Genomic DNA, 20,394 nt, shown 5'->3' with positions numbered 1-20,394 from the left:
CTCAGGCTAGAGACAGGGTTGCTTATGTTAGGTATCTTGTGGAGATAGATATTAATCAATCCTTTGCTGATACAATTTCATTCTTAGATGAGAAGAGAATGGTTTTTGATCAGAAAGTGGTTTGGGAATGGAAACCTCATTGGTGTTCTGTATGTGGTGAGTTGGGGCATGCAGATGGGGTTTGCAGGAAACACAAACAGAAAACTAAATTGGTCTGGGGACCAAAAGCTGTGCAGAAAGGAAATAAGGAGGTTGCTAAGGATCCAGAGCAGGATTTATCAGCTTCTGATCCTGTTTTCATTCCTCTGGGGAAGGAAACGGTGAGTCCTATTAGGGCTGTAACTCAGAGGAAGGAGGTGAGTACTCATAATTCTTTTGCCTCTCTGAACAATGAATTAGGGAATATCCTATCTTGTCCTTTTGATGGCAATTACTATTTTTCTATGCAATGCTTGATTGATCAATCTTTTATCCAATTAAAATTTCTATTGTGAGTTTATGTGGATCCTAAATCCCTAGTGCTTGTGATATTGATTTCTAATTCTTGATTAGTTGTTAAACCTAGACTACACCATAACCTTTTCAAACCCTTTGGAATAGCTTAGAGCAAGACTATATAATTTGGCCCACCATTCCTCGTGGACCGACCTCTACCTATCCTATACGAAGTTTAAGTGTAGTAGAGTTCATAAATTTTTGTTGATGAGATTTGAGCACCTAACGACACGCTTAGATCACCCATCAAATGGCGCAGTTGCCGGGGAATGGAGTAGTTGTTTGCTATAGTTGTTGAGTCTATTTCATTATATTTGAAAAATACAAAAAGATTTTTCTTTTTTGGCTACACTTGTAGCTGTGCTACTAATTGTTTCTTTGAGATTGTATGCATAAAGCACGTGGTCATTCTCTTGTGCCTTTTGATCTGGAAATTGAGAGGACAATTACAAAGATAAGAGTTCCTAGACGTTCTTTGAGTTCTAGACTTCCATGTGAAGAAGAACCACAAGAATAAGAAAGCATGGGAGAAAATCCAAGAGTAACATTGAAGGAATTGGGGATTTCGGGTGCATATAGGTTTGAGAGTGGGATTGCTCCACCTACAACACCGGAGAATGACTTTAAAATAAGACCGGCGATAATAAATTTGATAGAGAGGCGACAATTTAGTGGGGCCAAGCATGAGAGTCCACTAAATCATCCCAAGGATTTCAAAATATTGCAACACTATCAAAGTGAATGGAATTTCTCAAGAATTCTTTCGTCTCAAGCTTTTCCCCTTTTCTCTCATAGGGCGTGCTTGGAATGGTTGGACAAGGAAGTCAAACAAAATTCTCTAAGGACATGGGACAAAGTGACCAAGGAATTTCTATCCTGTTTTTATCCAAAAAAGAAAACGGCGGAGGCTAGAGCTTTAAATCAAGGTTTCAAGAAAAGGCCTAATGATAGCCTCTATGAAGAATGGGAGAGGTACAAAGAGTATCAAAGAGAATGTCCTCACCACGGAATTCCTACCTACCAAGTCATTATTCAAATCTTTTATGGTGGCCTAAGTCCTCAAGGGAAATCTTGTCTTGATGGGGGAGCCGGAGGTCCCATTATGAATAGAACGCAGGAGGAAGTGGTAGACATCATTGAAGATGTAGTGAGGTATTTTAGAGATTGGCAAGATGGTAACATGGAACCAACTAGCAAGAGTAGTTCTTCGGTTTACTCGGTTGATCATCTTAATGCCATCAACAACTTGTCCTCACAAATGACAAACTTAGAAAAAGAGTTATGTTCTATCAAAGCTAAATTGGAGAGTTCTCCCTCCCAAGCTTCAAGTCTTCCCTCCCAATTTAAGGGGAGATGTACATCTTCTAACTCTAATCCCCCTCCCTCTTCTAGTAACATGCCTAATGGATGCTTGCTTTGTGATGTATGTGGTTCATATGAGCATGATTCTTCTACGTGCCTTCATTCGTTTGTGGATGGATGTGATGATCAAGATGGGATGGTAATGTGAAAGAGCATGTGAACTTTGTGTCCAATAATAATGAGCCAAGTTTTTATAATCAAAGAGGTCAAGGGAATAGGATTTATCACAACCAAGGTAATTTTGACAACTATAACTGTTTCGAGGTATTTTGTGATCTCCTCGGACACTGGTCACGTTCTTCAGGCAATGAGACTTGGACACCTGCAAAACAACGAATATTCCTTTATCGGAATATTCGCCTTCGACGATCAAGTTAGAGATCGGAAACAGAAAATCTAGAGAGAGAAAGTAGAGAGAAGTTGGAGCTCTTTTAATGCTCTTTTTAATGTTATGTCACAATCCACCCCTTCCATCATAAATGATTGTGGTAATTATAGGGGTGGGAGTGTGTGCCCCTTTAGGGTTTGTACCCTAAAATTCCGTGACGTGATTGGCTGCCCAATCAGAGAACGCCACGTGTCGCATGGGGGCGCCGCTTTGCGGCTTTCAATGACATTTCTCGGGATTTGGGCCATGATGTAATAAGGGCCCTTTCTCTTGCTGATTTCAGGTGTTCTTTAGGGCATCTGACACGTGTCATCTTCCCATAGGGACACGTGTCGCCTTTTAAATGGGCCTTGTGTCACTAGGGGATTGGACCACGTATTTGGGGTTATTTTTACCCTAAACATTTGCCCCTCAGAGGGGGTGGCCCGTACGCTTACTGGCCGCCTCCTCTGATCCTCTACTCGTTTTGTTCGTCTTAGCGTACAAGATTTTGGGCTGGAAGATGGGGCGGACAAGTCATGTCCGTCCATCAAGGGAGCGAACGCCCTGGACCACATATCGTGTCCTATTCGTAAAGGAGTCATCATCGGACTGTTTAAGATTCAAGATGAGGATCGTCCACTCATTGAAGGGGCGTATGCCCTGGAACTTATGCCATGTTCCGTCTGCCTGAAAGCTTTCTCTTGACTGATATTATCTGGAAGCTAGGTGGACGTAATCTCCCAGCTAGGACTTTAAAAGTTCTGGACACCAAGTCTTTGGGATGTAGGCTTCTGATTCTGTTATCTGGCCGTCTATTTAGACGCGCCATTTCTCGTCCGTCTCATTTCTCATCCAAACGGACGGAACCCTAACGCCAATCGTCCGATTTTTAGGGTAATTTTTCAAAAAATTATCGTTTGAATATTTGAGTAGGAGAGATGATTTTACTATTTTTCCCCCATTAATTCAGCCTATAAATATGAGGATTTTTACTTCATTTTGGCACTTTACGTCCTTGAAAATTCTACAGAGAAGTCAGAGCTTTTTAGAGAGAGAAAGTTATCTCCCATGAAACTTCAAGAGCTCCACCGCGTATTTTGAGTTTTCCGGACGTTTTTTGAGTTTTCCGGTCAATCTTCAAGAAATTCAAGAACTTTTCAAGGTTTTCAACACGTACAGAGGTAGGTCGCCTGTCTCTTTCCCTTAATCTTTTACTTGTTTTTTTTTTCTTTTTTATTTCAATTCTGACACAACACTCGGCTTCGTCCGACTCTCCTCATGAGGCCGGCCGTTCGCTTGGGACTGAGGAGTCTAGAGTGGACGGAGAAGAGTTGTCTCCTCCTTGGAGTGGGTTTATGTCTAGTGCGTACGTACTCACCTCCACTTATTCTTCTCTGTCCCTACCGGCGAACATGGCAAGGACTATGCGTACGCGCGAAGATCACGCGGCCAGAAACCCTGACGGTAGTCTGGTGAACCCTAGGGTCCCCTATGACCCGAACAGTACTGACATAGAGACCGGGTCTAACACTCGTACCACCATCTCCACTGGCACTCATCATTCGGCCGTAGAGGTTACTTCTTCTTTCGAGGAGCGCGAAAGATCTCAAGGCGCTTCTTCTGAAGTGGAGACGTCCGGGCGAACTCTGGAACTAGGGTTCCCTCAATATGCCAACTCGGTCATGGATGAGGCCGAGTTGGTACTTCGTGGTGACCATCCTACTCCTTCTGGGGCAGACAAATCTGTTCCGTCCGTCCCGTTTACCTCTCAACCCCATCTCCAACATGGCAGGACGGACAGACCAAGGACTGAAATCTCAATTAGGAAACCGTCTGCCCTGTCTATTCGCAGTGCCCCTCCTTCGGGAAATCAAGCAGACGCTGCCAAAGACAAGGGCAAAATCCCCTTAGTCGCTGAAGAACTTCCCTCATCTAGAGGCGGACACAGCTCAAGGGGTCGAAGCTCGGCCGAGGCAGCAGATTTGGACACGGTGTTGTCCTCTCAGTTTGGGAACGCTCCTCACCAAGATGAAGAAGAAGAAGAAGTTGAGAAGGCGGCCAATGGTGAGGCGGCCGAGGGTGAGGCGGCGACAGAGGAGGACGTCGCAAATATTGACAACTTCAAAGATCCGTACGCCTGTACGGTGGGTAGCACAGCCTTGGGCTACCTAAACGACAAGTTTGAAAAATACAAGGCATTCCTCTACCTTGGGGAGGGATGTGAAATTCAACCCCCGAGGAAGTCACATTCTGTGGCTGCTTGGGAGGATGAGAAGCCGTGCAAAAGATCTTTTTGCGTTTACAGGGCCGCCTTGGATGTAGGCCTCCGCTTTCCCTTACACCCCTTCGTCCGCACCTTATTAGACGAGTATGACATTACTCTCTTCCAACTGGCACCAAATAGTTGGTTGAATATCTTTGGGTATTTGGTGACGTGCATCTGCAAAGGCTTCAAGCCAGACTTTGCCCTTTTTTGTGAGATGCACTCACTAACACGGTTGGAGAAGAACACGGACGGTTGGTTTGTTCTGAGCGCTACTAGAGACTACATGGTAGTGGTCGACCGTGTCAGCAAATGGAGGGATTGGAAGCACTGCTTTTACCGCGTGAAGACTAAGGACGTTGAGTTCAATCGGCGGATGAATCGGTGCAATGCCGAGCCAATTCAGCTCGGACGCGGGGACCACAAGCCGGAAAAGCCACCTGTCCACCCAAGCCAAGAATACCAACTTGACTATTTCAAAGGCAATAGGGTAAAGAAGGACGGCAAGACAGAGCGCGTTCCGCACAATTGGATTCCCTTATCCAGAGCCTGTACAAGAACTTGCCCCAAGGTGGACGTTTAGATATACGTCTTGTACACACAAAATTTTAGTTGAAAAATTTTCTAACACTTTCTTCTTCTTTTTGCAGCGGAGGCGTACGCAATGCTGGACCCAGAACAAAAGGGAGAAGTGGAGATGTTAGAGATTGACATGGCTCGCTATAAAGCTCGTCGAAAGATGTACGAGAAAACCAAGGAGGTAAATACTTTGTATTCTTCTTTCTTCATGTTTCTTTACTCGTCCGCGTTGGTATACTGGGAAGAACATACTTTCTGACTTCACACGGACGTCTTTGCGTCCGTGTTGGTATGCTGAGAGAGAACTCCTTCCTGATTTCTAGCGGACGGCTTTCGTCCGTGTCGGTATGATAGGAAGGGACCTCCTTCCTAACTTATTGGGGTAAGAAATGATGCTAGAATTCCTGTATGGGTCCAATTACCTAGCTTACCTTTGAATTATTGGGGTAAGAAATGCTTGGAGAAGGTAGTTGGGCTAATTGGGGTCTTGATTAGACTTGATTCAGCAACTCAGGCTAGAGACAGGGTTGCTTATGTTAGGTATCTTGTGGAGATAGATATTAATCAATCCTTTGCTGATACAATTTCATTCTTAGATGAGAAGAGAATGGTTTTTGATCAGAAAGTGGTTTGGGAATGGAAACCTCATTGGTGTTCTGTATGTGGTGAGTTGGGGCATGCAGATGGGGTTTGCAGGAAACACAAACAGAAAACTAAATTGGTCTGGGGATCAAAAGCTGTGCAGAAAGGAAATCAGGAGGTTGCTAAGGATCCAGAGCAGGATTTATCAGCTTCTGATCCTGTTTTCATTCCTCTGGGGAAGGAAACGGTGAGTCCTATTAGGGCTGTAACTCAGAGGAAGGAGGTGAGTACTCATAATTCTTTTGCCTCTCTGAACAATGAATTAGAATATGGAGATGGACAAGAAGAGAAGGAGACAGAGAATCAAGTTTTCTTTGGTTCTGTATTTGGGGAGGAGGACAGGTAGTCTGTTCCTGCAAAGGAACATGGATAGAGCTGTGATATGGAACATAAGGGGCTTAAATAGCCCTGATAAGTAGATAGAGATCAAGATTTTCTTGAAAATGCATAGTATAGGTCTTTGTTGCTTGATTGAGACTAAGGTGAAAGTGGTGAATTTTCCTGCTATTTACCAAAGAATGTTTTCAGGATGGTGTATTACTTCTAATTTCTCTCATATTAAGGGAGGAAGGATTTTGGTGGCATGGCTTAATGACATGTTTCAGGTAGATATTTTGGATTCTCAGCCACAGTTTATCCATACTAGGATTGTTAATAGACTCTTTTAAAGTCTTTTGAGTGTACTTTTGTGTATGGGTCTAATGATGCTGGTCAGAGGAGTTCTTTGTGGGATTCTTTAAAGGGTATTGCTGGCACTGTGTTTGGTCCTTGGGTGATATCAGGAGATTTTTAATTGTCCTTTGAATATTGATGATAGAATTTGTAGTGTGATTACTAGTGGTGAGATGGCTCCTTTTAGGGAGTGTGTGGATCATTGTGATTTACAGGATATGAGTCATATTGGTGCTAGGTATACTTGGACAAACAAGCAGTTGGGAGATGCTAGGGTATACAGCAAAATTAATAGGACCCTAATTAACTCTAATTGGGTTGATTCTTTTCCTGGGTCTTATGTGCATTATAACTCTGAACTTTGGTATGATCATTGTCCTGTTATAGTGCATTTTGATAAGAAGGTGATGTCTGTTCCCAGACCTTTCAAATTCTTTGATATGTGGGGTTCTCATATTCAGTTTGTAGATCTGGTAAAGAGTGCCTAGGGTGTGGCTGTGACAGGGAGGAAAATGTTTCAAGTTGCAAAGAAGCTGAAAAAAGTTAAAAAAAGCTCTTAAGGTTCTTAATAAGAAAGAATACTCTGAGATAGGGTGTAGATTCATGGAGGCTAAGAAATAGTTGGAGGAGGTTCAGGAGAAGATTCAGCAGGATTATAACAATGCTGAGTATGTTGTATTGGAGAAAGACTTTTTGGATAAGTTTGTTGATATTAAGAAGCAATATTATAGCTTTTTGCAGCAGAAAGCTAAGCTAGATTGGTTGAAGCTTGGTGATGAAAATACTGCTTTCTTTCATAAGCATATCAAAACTCAAGCTTATAAGAAGAGAGTAGTGGCTATTCATGATATGAATGGGGTTTGGTGTGAGGATCAGAAGAATGTAGCCAAGGCTTTTGTTGATTATTATACTTGTCTTCTAGGAACTGAACGACACTATGATGTTAGGATGGATCAGAATATTAATTATGGTCCTTTAGTTACTGCTGAGCATGGGAGGTTTGCGATCACCCCTTTCACTAAGGATGAGATTAGGAAAGCTATGTTTAGCATTCCAGGGATTAAAGCCCCAGGTCCTGATGGTTTTGAGAGTATCTTTTACAAGATGAGGTGGGATATTATTGGTGATGATTTTTGTGAAGCTGTAATGCATGTTTTTGAGTATGGGAAGATTCTGAAGGAGATTAATTGCATTAATTTAGTGCTCATCCCAAAATGTGATCAACCTAGCTCAGTTACAGATTTTAGACCAATTGCTTGTTGCAATGTGATCTACAAGGTGGTTACTAAGCTGGTTTGTAGTAGATTGAAGAGAATTATTCCCCACATTATTTCTCCAAATCAGTCAGGTTTTGTTCAAGGAAGGAGAATCTGTCATAATATTTGTATTGCTCAAGGTGGATATAAAAAAGGCTAATGATTCTGTTAACTGGAGGTTTTTGAGGGACATGTTAGAAGCTCTTAAATTTCTTGATAAGTTCATTCAACTGGTTATGGAATGTGTTACCACCCCCAACTTTTTTCTGGTGATTAATGGTGAGGTTCATGGGTTTTTCCCTGGTAAGAGAGGTTTGAGACAAGGGGATCCCTTGTCCCCTCTCCTATTTGTCATTTGCATGGAGTATTTGACAAGATTGTTTTAGAGGATTGGTAAGCACAGTGAGTTTAGTTTTCATCCAAGATGTAAAGGAGTGAAGCTTAACCATCTTGTTTTTGAAGATGACTAAATTGTCATGGCTAGAGGTGATTGCAAGTCTGTTGAGATTTTAATGAGAGGTTTAGCCACCTTTGCTGCTACCTCTGGTTTAGTTGCAAATGGGGGAAAATCGAATGTGTATTTTTGTAATGTGGAGCAGGAGACCAAGGACAATTGTAAAAGTCTTTCTGGATTTCAAGAAGGAAGCTTACCCTTTAGATAATTGGGGATGAAAGTGAATGCAAAGAAATTATAAAAAGATGACTGTAATGTGCATGTGGATAAGATTGTGGCTAGGGTGAGAGCTTAGGGTGGTAGGACCATGTCCTATACTGCTAGAGTTACTCTAGTTAATAATGTTCTTATGTCTCTTCACACGTATTGGGCTTCTTTGTTTATTCTTCCCAAGCAAGTGTTGGAGGGTGTGATGAATATCTGTAGGAATTTTATTTGGGATGGGAAAGCTATTTTCAGCAAAACTCCACCTATTTCCTGGGATATTATAAGTAGACCTAAAAAGCAGGGAGGTCTTAGAATTCAGGATTGTGTTAAGTGGAATGTGGCGGTTATGGGGAAGTATATTTGGGATATAGCTAATAAGAATGACAGTCTTTGGCTGAGATGGGTAAATCATCACTATGTGAAAGGTACAAATTGGAAGAGAATGAACTGCCCTGCTCAGGCAAGTTGGCAGTGGAAGCAGATCTGGAAGGTCAAGGAACAAATCAAAAATGGCTTCTCAGGGAATGTTTGGAAGCATAATGCAGCTGGTTACACTATTGCTTCAGCTTATAGGTGGTTACAGGATGTCAGACCTGATGTTCCTTGGAGTAATTGGGTGTGGAATAGGTATAATGTACCTATACACAGGTTCATTTTGTGGATTGCAGTTTGGGAGAGATTGAAGGCTAGGGAGAAGCTGAAGACTTATGGGATGATTGATGATGATAGTTGTCCTCTGTGTGGTAATTGCTATGAGCCTAATAAGTATCTGTTCTTTGACTGTGATTATAGTCAGAGAATTTTGAGTATTTTGCAAGACAAATGCAGGAAGCAGCTAGATTTCAAGAGTTTGGCAGACTGTAATGATTGGTGCTGGAAGTCTAGAAATAGGTTTCAGAAACAGGTTTATCAAAGTTTATGTGCTGCAATTGTGTATAATATTTGGCAGCAAAGAAATAGAGCTATTTGGGATGCTAGAATTGATAGGCATAGTATTGTTATAAGTAGGATATGTTTTGATGTGTATAATAGGATTAACAGTGTTTGTTCTAGGAAGGTAAAGGTTAGTGACCTGAGTTAGCTCAGAGGCTTATGCCTAGGGGTTTAGTAACCTCCGTGTAATTCTTTTTTTTTTTATTAATAAAATTTTGCCTTTTCTCAAAAAAATAAAAAAAATTAGGTTATCATCATATTGGAAGATATAATTTTCAAGGATTCACAAATGTTAGAAGTTGGATTTTTCATTTGAACATTAAAGTTCACTTTTTTCCAACTCCCTCTTACTTTTTCAAAATCTAAAGATTAATTTAAATTGATTGAATTAATAATGAGAAATTGCCTTATTTATGTTGTTGCACCAAGCTGAACCAATTTAATTAAAGAATGGTTCTTGAAATTATTTTGGTTGAATACACTTTGATAATTTTATTATAAGTTAGACTTGTTTAAATTTTCTTTTTTTTTTTCACTCATTGAATTAGTTCTAAAATTAATTTAGAATTAATAATAATGTCCCGCAAAATTTGGGATCAAAGTCCCGAGGCTATGGCACACAAATCAAGGCGAAATCACCCTTGGCTAGTCGGGCAGCATAGCAGCCCGCATGTGGTTGCCAAGGGGCTACCATGGTGCTGTGTGCAGCCAAAGGCGTGGCTGATGCGCACAGCCGCAAGCAGCAGCACAGCAGCATCAGCACGCTGCCTGGCTGGTGTGTGTTGTGGTGCGTGCCGTGATGGATGTTGTGTCGCGACTGTTGGTGCACGAGCATCGTGTGCTTGGGCTTGGTGCATCCGTCATGTGCCGAGGCTATGCGTGGTAAATGCGGCATGGTGCGCATGGCTAGCAAGCTCGTGTAGCCCCGTGGCTCACTTCCTCGCATGCCCCGTAGAATAGTCGAAGCGTATGCTGTATTCTAAGCTATGGGTGTGACGTTTGGCATGAGTCACGGCCATGCACACCACCCCTTAATTAGCACATGTATTTTGGCAATTATATTTTGCAAATTTTCCCGTTTTATTAATTTTAATAAGTTTTGTTTATTTTAATTAAAATTTTGGAGGCTAGGCCTCGGTTTTGAGCGGCATTGGCAAAATTTATTTTGACAAGTTTGGGTTCTACCGGCTTAATTAATTGGATTATTTAAGATGGATGCGGAATTTAGTGGGAGCTTCAATTATTAAATACGTCAATTACATAATCGGTTTAATAACTTTGACTAGTTTTAATTAGGCGTGTTAATCGGATTAACCACCTAGATTAGTTACTATTGCGCGCGTTTGCTGAATGCAATATTACTTGTTTGTTGTTGTAAAATGCATGTGCCATTCACATATAGTGAATGGATGAATGGAATGTATATTCTCTCACAGGTTTTATGAAATGGCAACTAGTGGGACCCGATTAGGATAGAAAATACGGACTACGTGCCGTGATGTATTTTTGTAAATCTAAATACGGTCTACGCACCGTTGAGTATTTTTGTACCTTAATATTTAGATTAATCCTAGTCATAGATACTAGTAGTTGCAATTTTGGTTAAAGTCTTGAAGACGGAGTTTCTTGGAAGACGATGCCTTAAAGTTGCTGACGTGGGGTGAACTAGGTTGTTGGACTAATCCTTCCTAAGCCAAACAAAATTTATAAACACTCAACTAACCTAAATACAAGTATAGAGGTAACTCAAGGGTCGAACCCAAAGTAACGGTAATGTCTAAGTGCTTTTAGTTATTTGTCTAAGCTAGGTCGAAGTCTAAGGATAAAAGGCGAAACTAACAACTACTAAGACGAAGAAACCAACCAAATAAAGTGCTAGGGATTAGGATTCACATATATTAGCAATGAACATAGCAAATTGGGATAGGAAGTTGACTAAGTCACAAGACACCTCAATCGTGTAAATGCAAGCCACAAATCAATGGTCCGTATCAGTGTGAACTTATAATGCAATCTAGTGCGAATAACTAGGGTAATCAAGCCTAAATCAAACACACACATGCACATAATCAATTAACCAATTTAATCACATCATCAACTCCATCAAATTCCCCAATCTACATCAATCCATTACATAATATAAGTTTCATCATATCCCTAACCAAACAACTACTCTAAAAACATCATCAAATCAACAAACAACTAAAGAAATCAAGGATCAACAATCTAAAAAGAGCAATTACACTAATCAAAGATCAGTCATCAAAATCCAATCAAAATCAAACAAACCAAACATGAATATTAAACAAAACAATAAATGAGATAGAGTTTAGAAATGCTCATTGATAATAGAGAAGATATCCAATACAATTATCACCATTGAATCTTCAATCTCTCAATCACCATTGAAATCCCTCACTTTCTCTCTCTAAAATCTACTCCTAAAACTAACCCTAAAACTAGAGAGAAAAGCTCTCAACTAAGCTAAGAATATGATCAAAATCTAATATGAATTTGCTTACAAAAATTGGGTTTCAAAAGATATATATATAGAGGCGCAAAATCACCAAAAACCGAGCGTAAAGTACCCACAAAGGCGCGCGCGAGCAGCAGGAGAGGTGCACCCGCACCACCCTGGTGCGCGGCCGCACCTAGCTGGGTTCCTTCGAGGATCTTGCGGATTCGTGCGTTCGCTATGGATGCATGACTTATGATGGTGATGAACACTAGGAGTGGCAGTAGCTAAGGCTTAAGATTGGTGGGTACACCACTCCTTAATGGTAGCACGACATGCGAGCGTAAGAGAGCCCAGACTTGGAACTTCCACTTCCTTGCATCTTGAGCTTTCCAAATGCCATGATCTTGCTCCAAAAGCTTCCTCCACCTTAGTGGATCACCAAAATCAAGACCCGAACCTCATACAATACCTACAACCACGAAAATAGAGAAAATAAAGGAGAAAAGGCTAGAAAACTAACGAAATACACAAAAGCTACAAAATAAGAGAGGAAAGGTAAAACTAAGCAACAAAGCATAAAACTAAGCATTTATTAAGCAAGAAAACCATGAAAAGAGGATAAAAACAACCTAAATGCTCATCAAATGGGTGCCATTTATGACACCCATCAAATGGCCCCAAGCTTATCTTTTGCTCGTCCTCAAGCAAAACATAACCAAGGGAGTGAAAATGGCGAGCTTATTCAAACAAACTAAAGAAGAAACGAGATAAGAATATACACTAACTCACTTTCGTAGGAATCACGGTCAATTTTGGCAACTAAAGACAAGCCATTTAAACCCCTAGATCGCCCTAGAGGACGAGTGATGCTCTCGTAAGGGTTTCCTAAGAGCTTAACCCATAACTCTCGTAATAATACAAACAAGGCAAAGCATGAAAAACAAGTCAAAAGGAAAGCAAAACAAACAAATGTTCATGAAAGGACTTTTCCAAAGGTACAAGCACAAATGAATGCAAATCTTTCTAAACAAGTAAGGGAGTGCACATTCCAAGATACCTAAGGTTGATTGAAACATAAATATGCTAAGTTTCACAATCCACTTTCATCCCAAACGATCTTACCGTGTTCTTCCTACTAGTCTCATATCAACCTCTAGTGAGCATCCCAATGATTCCATGAAAGAACCGAAAAAAGAGAATTTTTAGGCTACTCGAGATCTTGACTATGCATCCCTTCTCCTTAGGCTGAAACTCACATTTCTCTCCACCGATGAATGACTCAACCACTTAGGTCAAAAGGTCTTTCCCCAAGGTTGTAACGTTAAGGCAAAAGGGTGAAGGTAGGCTAAAATTTAAAATTGGGTGGTTTCTTTAATAGTGAAGGAAAGAATGGGCCCTTTCTTAGAATCACAATCAAGTAGTCACCAAACAAAAACAAACTAACACCCCCAAGCTTATTCAAAGCTATAAATCACAAACATATACACAAAAAGCGTGAGAACGCTTCCTCCCAAGCTTAAATGGAGCATTGTCCTCAATGCTCAAAAAGGGAGGATACTCACATCAAAATATTTTTGATCATTTTCATTTTTCATTTTTTTTCATTTTTTTTCTTTTCATTATTCAATAGTGCTTTGTCCTCGCCTCTTTTAACTTTAGACGGCTTTTTCAACTTTGCACTTGTTATGTCCTTGCCTTTTATAATGTAGGACGACTTTTACTCATACTCATTTGCCATTATTCACAAAGAAGATATAACACAAGCTTGCATCAAGGGAACCAAGTATCCCAACTTTTATCACCACAAACTCCATCAAGAATGATCAATTGCTTCACAAAAACAAGAAAAGAAAGAAAATGAAACAAAAGGCCAAAGATCTAAAGATGTGGCTTGAAAAGAAGGAAATAGGCTCAAATGGTTGCAAGAAGGCAAATGGAAACCCAAAAACAAATATGAAACAAACTAACCTAAAAATAGAAAAATACCACCCCGAAAAAGGTGACTTTGTCCTCCCTAAATGGTTCGGTGTCGGTCTTAAGAAATATGAGTCAAGATTCTAGATTAGGTCCGCAATAGTCAAGGATCCATGCCGCTCATTTAAGTAAATGATGAAGGCTTGAAAAACAATGAACCTCACATGGATGTAGCAAAAACTCACTATTGGTGTCAAATCGACTATAGGAAGCAACTACCAAACATGCCACAAACAAGTAGAATCCAGCTTCATGTTCCCACTAGTTCTAACCAACTACCTTAGCATGCTTTACCCTAGAATCAACCAAGAATACTAACAAACCGTGCACACCGTTACCATTTAAGAAGAATAGGATTCAATTATACAAGTCCAAATATTATTATGTCCAAAGCAAGAACAAAACAAAACACATTGCAAATTTGCGTTGATAGAAACAAAAATCTTTTTGGAGTTTTTCAAAATATAAGAAACATGGAAAAGCATATACAAAGGTGCATAGCATATAAGGATCAACATCCCACCAAACATGATAGAGTACCCTCCCCCAAGCTTGAATGAGACATTACACTCAAATCATAAATCAAATAATCCATGGGAGGGGAAAACATGATCAATCCAACAAACCAACATATGTCCAACAAGTCATCATCCACTAGAGAAAGAGCAAGGAAGGTTATTACCGGATATTAGGTGGGTATAAATACCCGCAAATGACTTAATTTTAACCTTTTAAAGCTAACAACCTCTAATATTGAATCTTACCTTCCATATGCTAGCAATTGTGGTGCCAATCTTCCTTGATTCTTGATCCGAATCGAAGCACCAAAGTATATCAAGTCATGTACCTAGCAAAAGGCACACAAACATTTCCATGAGAGAAAATCTATTCTAAAAATAAAAGAAAATGAAAGCAATAAAACACGGGTTACTTCCTGAGAAAGGCTTGCTTAAGGTCCAAGCTTGACCGCTCTAGTAAAATAATATTGCAACGATTGCAAGAGCTTGTCAAATGCACTACTACACATTTCATATGATAACAAGTAGGCAAAAGACAAAAATAAGGCATGCAACAAGCATAGTGCACACTTACGAGGAGAGAGTTGCCAAGAGAAAGAAGAAGAATCAAAAGTAAACTCAACAAAATAAGAAGAAAAAGAAAAAGAAAAAGAAGAAGAAGAAGAAAAAGAAGGTAAACTCTCCTCAAAATATTTTTCGGTGGCAACATCACCCTTTTCCTTAATTGGAGACAAATGAGCTTCATACAAATCATCATAGACAAGAGGGTCCCCAATAGGCTTACAACAAAGGAAGGGAGAAAAATAGGGCAATAGGGGATGTGGTCAAACTTTTGAGAGAAAGGGGTATGAGAAATAGGCAAAGGGGTAGCTACTCCCTCAACACAAGGTCTGACATCGCCAATGAGGGCATGAAAATCAATATAGTGTCCTCAAATGAAGATCTCTCACAATCTACATCTCCCTCAAGCTCAAAAACTCCAAAGGAATCAACCTCATCCTCCTTTGCACCACAATAAACAACCTTTCCTTCCACTAACTCAAAACCTAAGTCCTCAAAACCGTGCATGAATGGATGAAAATATAACTCAAAATCATCTCTCTCCCATGAAGCATCGTCAATGTACTTGCTTAAAAGGCTATGGATATTCCTTATACACTCAATAAACACATTTGACATAACCTCAAACGAGTCCAAATACTCATGGATAGAAGAGTCACATTCATACACTTGAGACTCATCACAATCAACAAAGGAAGAGATGTCTAGACTCAAAATATCATCAAAATCATCATCACTCTCGACTCTCTTTCCTTCACTCCTATGCTCAACAATAGGATCCTCACACACTCTTGGTTCCTCGGAATTACCATCATCACCCTCAACACACACATTGGATTTGACATTTTCCCACACAAGTGTCAAAGATGACAATTGGCTTTCTAGCTCTTCATTACTCCTTCCCTCCTCAAGACGCTCCTCACTCTTTTTCATCATCTCCAATTGACTTCTCAAACAACTAAGAGTCGACTCTTTTTTAGGCCCAAGATCGTCACTAAGCTTAACATGCCTAATTTGAATTTCCAAAGTAGCAATAAGAGATTCAAAAGGTGTAAGAGATTGTGGCTCAACAAGAGAAAAAGAAGTACAACCAAAGGTAGGATCATCATCATTACAAACATGAGAATTTTCATTATATAGGGGATTGGGAGCATTTTCAAAAGTATGAGATTTGTTAGCTTGAACATGCCACACATTATTATGAACAAAAGAGGAAATGGAATTGGAAGCATTTGTTCTAGGTTCAACTATAGGATCATGTGACACATCATGGTAAATCATGCTAACATTGGAAGAATTAACACATTGAACATCAAAAATAAAAGCACACTTACCCTTATTATAGACTTCCCAAGCAAACCAAACATAAAATTTCCCAAGCATTTTCAATAGAAAATGCTCTAAATCTACCATTATGCATTCCCTCAACTATATCCGTAGTTTGCTCATTCAAACCAAGATAACAAATCTCACAAGCTTTCCAAAGACTACAACAATTATAGTCAAGAAATCCCTTAAGTCTTTTGAAATATTCACAAAAAGGCTCATCGTCATATTGAGAAAAAGATAGACATGAAATTTTTACAAAGCAAACAAAAATCAAATAAAAGAAAAATATAAACAAAGACCTAGACTCAAGCAATTAAAAACACTCAAACATAGACACCATTCCCTGGCAACGGCGCCATTTTGACGTGGGGTGAACTAGGTCGTTGGACTAATCCTCCCTAAGCCAAACAGAATTTATAAACACTCAACTAACCTAAATACAAATATAGAGGTAAGTCAAGGGTCAAACCCAAAGGAACGGTAATGTCTAAGTGCTTTCAATTATGTGTCTAAGCTAGGTCGAAGTCTAAGGATAAAAGGCGACACTAACAACTACTAAGACGAAGAAACCGAGCAAATAAAGTGCTAGGGATTAGGATTCACATACATTAGCAATGAACATAGCAAATTGGGATAGGAATTTGACTAAGTCAAGCAATGTGAGGGAAGATCAATCATGCAACCAAAAGAGCATATCAAGCTATTCTCCTAGAGGTCTAACTAGCGTCAACTACGATAAAATCTAGCTAGGAAACATCATAAGAAACCTCAATCGTGTAAATGCAAGCCACAAATAAATGGTCCGTATCAATGTGAACTTACAATGTAATTTAGTGTGAATAACTAGGGTGATCAAGCCTAAATCAAACACACACATTCACATAATCAATTAACCAATTTAATCACATCATCAACTCCATCAAATTCCCCAATATACATCAATCCATTACATAATATAAGTTTCACCATATCCCTAATCAAACAACTACTCTAAAAACATCATCAAATCAACAAACAACTAAGGAAATCAAGGATCAACAATCTAAAAAGAGCAATTACACTAATCAAAGATCAATCATCAAAATCCAATCAAAATCAAACAAACCAAACATGAATATTAAATAAAACAATGAATGAGATAGAGTTTAGAAATGCTCATTGATAATAGAGAAGATCTCCAATACAATTGTCACCATTGAATCTTCAATCTCTCAATCGCCATTGAAATTCCTCACTTTCTCTCTCTAAAATCTACTCCTAAAACTAACCCTAAAACTAGAGGGAGAAGCTCTCAACTAATCTAAGAATATGATCAAAATTAAATCTAGGAAAATTTGTGTAAAACTACCCTAAAGATAGGGTCATTTGTGAACAACTACCCATTTTTTTTTATTTGTTTAGAACTACCCGTAAGTTTGGAAACGTTTGGGTAGCACTACCCACTAACGTTCTCCGTCCAATTAAAATGTTGTGTTGGCCCAATTTTTCACTTTTATCAATTACAATAGCCTATTAATGTTAAAATAAGCAAAAACCCCAATTCAATTAAACTCCCAAACCTTAGAAATCAAAATCCCAAAATATTTTACACTCATGAACCGTAAAATGAATTCTAATTAAAACCATAGTTAGGTTAATTAAGGTGAATTGAAACCTTTAAACAAACTCGGCGCGGAGAGTTAATTGGGTGGAAAAAGTGAAAAAAGTAGGCTCCGATAACGTCTTAATTGGACGGAAAATGTTCATAGGTAGTGCTACCCAAATGTTTTCAAACTAGTGGGTAGTTCTAAACAAATAAAAAAAAATTGGTAGTTCTTCACAAATGACCCTATCTTTAGGGTAGTTCTGCACAAAGTTTCCCAAAATCTAATATGAAACTTGCTTACAAAAATTGGGTTCCAAAAGATATATATAGAGGCGCAAAATTACAAAAAACCGAGCGTAAAGTACCCACGAAGGCGCGCCCGGGCAGCAGGGGAGGTGCGCCCGCACCACCCTGGTGCGCGGCCGCTCTACCCTCGTGCGCGGCCGCACGTAGCTGGGTTCCTTCGAGGATCTTGCAGCTTCGTGCGTTCGCAATGGATGCATGACTTATGATGGTGATGAACATTAGGAGTGGCAGTAGCTAAGGCTTAAGATTGGTGGGTACACCACTCCTTAATGGTAGCACGGCATGCGAGCGCAAGAGCCAAGACTTGGAACTTCCACTTCCTTGCATCTTGAGCATTCCAAATGCCATGAGCTTGCTCCAAAAGCTTCCTCCACCTTAGTGGATCACCAAAATCAAGACCTGAACCTCATACAATACATACAACCACGAAAATAGAGAAAATAAAGGAGAAAAGGCTAGAAAACCAACGAAATACACAAAAGCTACAAAATAAGAGAGGAAAGGTAAAACTAAGCAAAAAAGCATAAAAATATGCATTTATTAAGCATGAAAACCATGAAAAGAGGATAAAAACAACCTAAATGCTCATCAAATGGGTGCCATTTATGACACCCATCAGTTGCAAGTGAAGACCTTTAAGACTTCAAGAATTCAAGGGGTCATGCAAGTGTCCAATATGCATCTCATACTTATGCTTTATATATTTATGCTTGTGCTTATATATATATATATATGAATGATATGATTAGATGCATGTGTAGGCTTTCAAAATGTTGTGATGATTAGTTAAATTCACTTACATAGAAATCCTAGGTCCCCAATAATATTGAGTAAAACTTGCCTATCTAAAACAACACTTACTATACGGAAGAGGGTGATGGTGGGCTATGCCAAAGCGAGGTGCCATCGCTTCTCCAAGGAGGTAAGGCACACCGGGTGTGCATGTTGGTTTTTGTTGAACTCATCGGTATGAGTGAGGACTCCTCACATACCGTGGCAAAGGAGATATATCGTCAAGATGCATTAGATGCGACGATTATCTAACCAAGAATTGCTTGGAACCATTCGAAAGGCAATGCTTACCTGGGATAACAAGTGTTAGGACAAGCCAAAGCATGCCTAATTAGTCGTTGATCCCTTTGATCTTGGAATCGCCTTATTTTCACAAAATGCGGACAATTTTACGTGTAAATAAGACGTTCAATAAGTATTGAAATTTGCGTGAATTAAATTCAATCTTATTTAAAGTATTTCTTGAATGGTTTTTTCATTTCAAATTCTTTCAATTGTAGAATCATGTCTTCGAACAACTCAAACAACTAGTTTTCATTACGCTCAATTCTCGATAGGAGAAGTTGAGTGGTACCAATTTCCTTGATTGGCAAAGGAATTTGCGCATCGTTCTTATGCAAGAACAGAAAGAGTATGTCCTTGATGAGGAAATGCCCGAGGCTCCCAATGAGGAGGTGACTCAGGCTTCCCTTAACCGATGGCAAGTGGCCGATTGGGATGTCAAGTGCGTAATGCTAGCATTATGTCTTCTGAACTTCAGAAAACCTTCTTCGAGAAGGAATCGGCCTATGAGATTATTTCTGAGTTACAGAATATGTTTCAAGAGCAGGCTCGAACTGGAAGGTTTTAAGCTCACAGGCTGATCCTTGAGACTAAGCTCAAGAAAGGAGAGCCAGTCAGCCCACATGTGCTCAAGATGATCGGATTATTTGAGAACATGGAAAGGCTTGATGCGGGGTACTCAACTGAAATGGCTATTGACATCATTCTCCATTCCCTTCACAAAGGCTATGACCAGTTCAAGATGAACTACAATATGCATAGCATGGAGAAAACCCTCATCGAGCTTCGGGATGTTGAAGCAAGCTGAGCAGATGCTCAAAGATGAGGGAAAGCATGATATGCTAATGATCAAGAAGGGCAAGCCGTTCAAAAGGGCGGGCAAAAGGAACAAGGGCTTCAAGGGGAAAGGAAAGAAGAACTTTCCGCCTAAGCCGAAGGCTACCAAAGAGAACAAGGAAAGGAAGGTAGCATTTTATAAGTCTGATTCCGAAAGCTTCTATTGTAAGAAGAAGGGACATTGGAAGAGAGACTGCCTCAAGCTCAAGGAAGATAAGATGAACGGAACCGTTGCTTCTGTATCAGGTATTTATGTCATAGACTTTAACTTCACTAGCTCAGCTTCATGGGTATTAGATACCGGATGTGGCTCACACCTTTGTTCCAATTCTCACGCACTAAGGAACACTAGGATGCTGGCGAAGGGAGAGATGGAGCTCTAGGTAGGAAATGCAGCAAGGATTGGTGCTATATCCGTAGGATCTCTTAGTTTGTCTTTACCCACGGGGCTAGTTTTGGAACTTGACAATATTAAATGGTCAAAGGTTTGAATTTTGAGTTAAAGACCAATCATGTTCA

The 20,394-nt window shown here is 39.8% G+C and overlaps 1 protein-coding gene and 1 non-coding gene across 2 annotated transcripts; one reads left to right on the top strand and one right to left on the bottom strand.

The window, feature by feature from the left end:
* Positions 1-1,400: 1,400 nt before the first annotated feature.
* On the bottom strand, positions 1,401-1,506 carry LOC145606392 (small nucleolar RNA R71). Its single transcript, XR_014105281.1, has one exon. It is a non-coding gene; the product is annotated as a small nucleolar RNA R71 (small nucleolar RNA).
* A 6,894-nt stretch (positions 1,507-8,400) lies between these two features.
* Positions 8,401-9,381, top strand: LOC145604120 (uncharacterized). Its single transcript, XM_081660069.1, has one exon. The coding sequence runs from the start codon at positions 8,401-8,403 to the stop codon at positions 9,379-9,381; it is 981 nt and encodes a 326-aa protein (XP_081516195.1).
* The last annotated feature ends 11,013 nt before the right edge of the window (positions 9,382-20,394 follow it).

Source organism: Chenopodium album, chromosome 22, assembly GCF_948465745.1.
Source record: "Chenopodium album chromosome 22, dcCheAlbu1.1, whole genome shotgun sequence".
NCBI classification, from domain to species: Eukaryota; Viridiplantae; Streptophyta; class Magnoliopsida; order Caryophyllales; family Amaranthaceae; genus Chenopodium; species Chenopodium album.
This window is presented reverse-complemented; position numbering and strand designations above follow the sequence as displayed.